The 5,342-nt window shown below is 44.4% G+C and overlaps 3 protein-coding genes across 3 annotated transcripts; all 3 read right to left on the minus strand.

The window, feature by feature from the left end:
• Positions 1 to 22: 22 nt before the first annotated feature.
• LOC128552103 (uncharacterized) lies at positions 23 to 1,496 on the minus strand (the record flags this gene model as incomplete). The annotated part of the gene is made up of 1 exon (XM_053533114.1): positions 23 to 1,496. A coding segment is annotated over exon 1 (1,474 nt), but the record flags the coding sequence as incomplete, so codon positions are not given.
• Positions 1,497 to 1,597: 101 nt separating this feature from the next.
• On the minus strand, positions 1,598 to 2,293 carry LOC128552104 (uncharacterized). The gene has a single exon (XM_053533115.1). It carries the CDS (start codon positions 2,291 to 2,293, stop codon positions 1,598 to 1,600), a length of 696 nt encoding a protein of 231 aa, XP_053389090.1.
• A 137-nt stretch (positions 2,294 to 2,430) lies between these two features.
• On the minus strand, positions 2,431 to 4,425 carry LOC128552105 (uncharacterized). Its single transcript, XM_053533116.1, has one exon. The coding sequence runs from the start codon at positions 4,423 to 4,425 to the stop codon at positions 2,431 to 2,433; it is 1,995 nt and encodes a 664-aa protein (XP_053389091.1).
• Positions 4,426 to 5,342: the final 917 nt, after the last annotated feature.

Here is a 5,342-nt window from a genome sequence, read left to right on the forward strand (position 1 = left end):
CGTCTGCATGTCACGCACTTACGGGTTATGGCGTTCACACACTGTTTAATGGCCGGTATCCAATACTTCTGACGAATGTTGGTTACTGTAGCGTTCGTTCCGGCATGCAGGTATTTCTCATGGGCGTGCTGTACAATTAGGCGGGTAAGTAGGTGTTTCTTAGGCAGTAAGTAAGGAAACTTCGTTGATTCAGCAACAGGGGCATTCTGGATTCTCCCGCCACATCGAAGTAGGCCATTACCGTCTTGAAACAACTGTAGCTGATTCACAAGCGTTGGACGAGGTATGCGGGACGTAGGGGACTTCAGGTAGGTAACTTCATCATGATAAGCGGTTTCCTGGCAATCTCGCATTAACATTTGCTCAGCATCTTGTAGTTCTTGTGTAGACAGAACACCTAACATTCTATGTTGAGTAGTTCGACAATTGTATACGAATCGTCGTACGTAAGCCGTAACACGAAGGAGCTTGCTGTATTTGCTGAATCTGGTTATTTCAATCAACTGGAGTATGCTAATGTCGTGGCTAGACGTCGTCTGCTGGTTGGCGGGTATGTTAGAATTATCAACTAATGTCGTCTGCTCTTCACTGGTCGTCTGCATTAATGCCTGTGTAGAATCCCAAGTAGGCCACGTACTAGTGTCACATAACCAGGAGGGACCGGTACTCCATAGGCTGCTACTCAGGAACTTATCTGCAGTGATGCCTCGGGTAAGTAGATCTGCTGGGTTACTATCTGTTGGGCAATATCTCCATGACGACCCTGAGGTTAAGTTAGATATCTCGGATACTCGGTTGGTAATAAATCTCTTGGTAGGTTTCGATGACTTCAACCAGTGCAGGACGATCTGGCTGTCGGACCAATATGTAATGTCTGTGACCATGAGCGACTTCTGTAGATGGGAACCTAGTCTTGCACCAATCAAGGCGGCCATCAATTCTAGTTGTGGTAGTGTGAGTTTCTTGAGGGGTGCCACTCGATTCTTCGCCATGACAAGTCGTGCGTCGGTGCTATTGCAGATGTACGTTGCGGCTCCATATGATGCCATACTGGCGTCTACAAACACGTGCAACTGCCCTGAGGTCTTGTCAACTCCGGAACTAGCGGTAGGCAGCAGTAATCTGAGGAAGGTCATGGTTTGTGCGGAATTCAAATCGAAGCTAAGGGTATGCCATATGTGTTGTATATCTTCTGGTAACGGGACATCCCAGTCATAACTCTTCTTCCATAGATCTTGTAGTAGAATCTTGGTTCTGATAGTTACAGGGCTAAGCAGGCCTAGTGGATCATAAATTCTGGATGTATACATCAAGACTGCTCTCTTTGTCACTTTGTCTAGTTGGGGAATAACTCTTGGAGGAAATGACAGCATGTCACTAGCGGGATTCCAACGTAAGCCAAGGACCTTGGTAAACTCATCAATATCGAGTACGCCGACGGTACTTGTGGTATGACGTAAATTGTCGCTATTAGAGGTCCAGGAACGTAGATTCATGCCGGCGTTGGACATCAGTGTTCTGGATTCCCAGAAGTAGTTCAAGAGGTCTAATTCATTTGTAAAGCTGGATACTACGTTGTCTACGTAGAGGTCTCGCTCTATAATGGTTTGAGGCTCGGGTTCAAACGTAGATGCTTGAGGAAGGTCGCATTCAGCATGAATGGCGAACATGTAGCGCCGAATAGCACAACTTTAAAGTGATAGGTTATCAAGGGACTGCAGGGATCGTTAGTGTTCTGTAGCCATAGGAATCTCGTAACATCTCTGTCACTCTCGTGCAGGCCCACGTGAAGAAATGCCTTTTCAATGTCTGTGGTAACTGCGTATCTGTTGTACCGGAATCGGGTTAGAAGGGAAGTCAAATCGTTCAGGATGGGCGGGGTTGATTCTAGGCAATCATTCAGGGACGGCTCATCACGGGATTTTCGGCAGCTGCAATCATACACAGTTCTGATGGGGGTGGTAGAGGAATCCTTTTTCACTGGGTGATGGGGTATGTAGTGCACTCTTGTTGTCTGGGAATCTTCGTCAACTTTCTCTATAAAGCCTCTTCTTTCCTGTTCTGCGATGATCTCGCCATACTTCTGCAGTATCTCTGGCTCTGCACTTAGTCGCCTGATAGTGTTCTCGGTTCTGCGTTTGGTAATCTGGTAGTTTGTGGGAAGTGGAGGATGGTCTTGTTTCCATGGTAACTGGGCAGTGTATCTTCCATTACTATACTGAATAGCATTCTGCTGATAATTCTCAAGGTAGTCTGTGATCTTCTCGTCATCGGTACTATCGGCGATCCCCATGCTCTCTAGCTTCCAGAATTTCTCAAGGCTGTGGACTTCATCTGCACAGGAAGTGATAACGTTCAGTGCATGCTGGGTAGAATCTCTGGAGGTCGAATCAGGTAAGCGTCCTGATAATAGGTAGCCAATCTTGGACTTTACTGACCATCTCCACGTCGTACCTCATCTTCAACAATATCCCAGTAGAAATCAGCGCCGATGAGTAGGGATATGTTAAAACAACTGTCACTGCTCACTGGATGGGCTAACTTAAGACCACGTAAGTATGGTAAATTAACCGTGGAATCCTTCAGGTGATTAGTAATGGGATTTGCTATGGTCGGGACAATAATAGTTTTGATAGGGATTTTTTGCTTAGAATCTGTTATCAGGTAGACCGTAGTGGTATCAAGGTGCTGAACTCCGTCACTCTTCCCTCCAAATGCCGACAAACAAATTGTCTCGGTTGTCTCCCTTGCCAGTTGTAATTCTTGCGCTAACGACTGTGTTATGTACGATCGTTGTGATCCTTCATCAAATAGGATAGTAGCGTCTAAAGAATGGTTTTCTCTGGAACATATAGGGGCGATGGCTGTCTTCAGTAAAACTCCGGATAGGGATTTTTGGGTTGATGATGCGTGCATCGTAACTTCCGGTTGGGGATAGAACGCTTGAGCTGGTGCCTTTGGGTCACTGGTTTGAGTCTGTGTAGGTATACTAGGTTGCGGGGTTTTTTCTGGCTGGCAAATACTTGTGTGATGCTTCTTGTGGCACTTCTGACATGTACGACGTGACTTGCATCTGGACATCATGTGTGAACCAAGGCAGTTGAAGCATAGTCGATTCTTTTTTACGACGGCTAGTCTGGATGCGACGTCAGGGTACTTGGCACAATCTATGGAACTGTGTGATTCCTGACAGAAGGCACACTTTACTGGGTTTCTATGTGATCTTTTAGGGGGAATCATGGGGTTGGAAGAAACTGGCGCAGTTCGTTTCGTCTTTGTACCAGTATAAAACGAAGCTGTTGACCCATACATGTCTACTTCCGGCTGATGACTTATAGGACCGCCTGCATCTAATATGTTTATTTCCCTGGATATTGCCTTGCGTGGATCTAGTAACTGCCAGTCACCGTCGCCGTGCTCTCGGGCTAGGTTACGTCGTACTTCTCCTGGTAACTTATCTAATATTATGGGAACTAGTAAGTTGCCGTACGTGTCCTGATACTGACCATTGGACTCTAGACTACGGATATACGATTCCATCTTATCGTAGACACTGCGCAAGCTATGGATACTATTTGTCGGGGCTGGAAGCTGAAGAAGGACTTGCGTAATTTTTTGTCGGCGACCATACCTTTCTTTCAGTAAATTTATCGCTCGAGCATAATTGGCATTGGTCAGCGTAAAACCTTCAATAGTATTGGCTGCTTCAGATTCAAGCTGAGATTGCAAGTAGCTGAACTTTTGCACATCAGTTAGATTATAATTTAGATGTATGGTGGATTCGAATGAGTCCCAGAACGTTTGCCAACGTAAAATATCCCCATTGAAAGTAGGGAGCGTAAGTTTCGGCAGTCTATGGAAAATGGACGAGTTTGTAGAATTAATAGAAGCATTACTTACAGGTTGGCATGTATACTGTACTCTGTCTGTGGCTATATTCTGTGATTGGACGCTTGCGTTGCTGAATGGTTCTCCAGGGCAGACGTCAGTGGGATACAACTCTGTAGACCGGATACCCTCCGCAGACTGGACACGGAACTCTGAAGGATGGAAACTGGACCCTGTAGGTTGGATACTGGACCCGGTAGGCTGGAAATCACTACTGGCGGTAGTTGCGGCTTGGATAGATGGTGTGGAAGATTTGCGGTTGTTCTTAAAAGCTTGAAGACTTCTGATCTGAATTTTTACGCTCAGCATGTAATCATCGGTCTCCGTCATCTCAGTTAGTAAATCTTCGCCATCAGTTTGCACTAGTATCTTTTCATTAGAACCTTCCAGTGACTTGAACTTGGCCTCTACTGCCTCAAGAATCGTGTCAAATTCCACCATGTCGACGTCGCTACGTTTTACATCTTCAATCTTTTTCATCTGTGCAGTAATGACGGCTTTCTTTGCCTCTCGTACCTGGAGTAGTTTCTGCTTCATTTCTGTGGATTTTCTTTGGTCACGGCACCAATATCTTAGATATAGTGGAATATAGCAACAACGACGCTATTCCAGGTTCCATACCTTTTTAATAATGACGTTGCATACAAAACATTGCAAGTATGTGACGTTGACGTTTACGTTACGTTAAAGCGCTCCAATTCCCGACAGAGCTATATAGTTAGCCTGTGAATATGCGTTACTTATTCACTGTTATTCAGTAGTGGTACATGACGGTGAAAGAAATGCGCCAACAGTGACGTAATAAAGCTGTGACATCACCAATGGAGAAAAGCAAATCGATAATATAGGTCAGAGGATGACTTTCTTCAGGTAATGCGAAGTGCTCATAACACACACTGGTTATTCGGGTACCTACTCGTGTGAGCGATACCGCCCTCGTGTGATTTATGTACATGTAGGTTGTTTAGGGTATATAAAAACAATGCCAAAGTATGGCACATATTTAAGAATGTTGAACATTTTAAAGACAGACTTGTCCGAGGCAATGTATTAATTCGCACTGCTGAAAATATCAATAAGATTGATATGACTATACAATTTGAAGAAATGTAGCGAAATGCATGTATTTTGACGTTTTGAGACGTATTTTTCTTTGTTCAAAGATGAGATAACTGAATTTGCCAATCTCCTTGGTAGAACTATACATACTCAAATAAAACCGTTTGCATCACGTACCTGCAAGTTATTTTTGTTGATAAAATTTTAATTATATGCATCCTGTTGCTGTTTTTGATGGTACCTCTGACGATGGATGAAAATAAACAAAGATACCTACCCGTTTGCACATGGTTACCGTCCTCGTTATGTCAGTGAACATTTATAAAACTTCCCGCAGCGATTGCTTCCGCATACGGTACACTAAATAAACGCAATTGAAGGTAATTGCTTTGAGG

This window comes from Mercenaria mercenaria, unplaced genomic scaffold (assembly GCF_021730395.1).
Source record: "Mercenaria mercenaria strain notata unplaced genomic scaffold, MADL_Memer_1 contig_2047, whole genome shotgun sequence".
In the NCBI taxonomy this organism is placed as follows: Eukaryota; Metazoa; Mollusca; class Bivalvia; order Venerida; family Veneridae; genus Mercenaria; species Mercenaria mercenaria.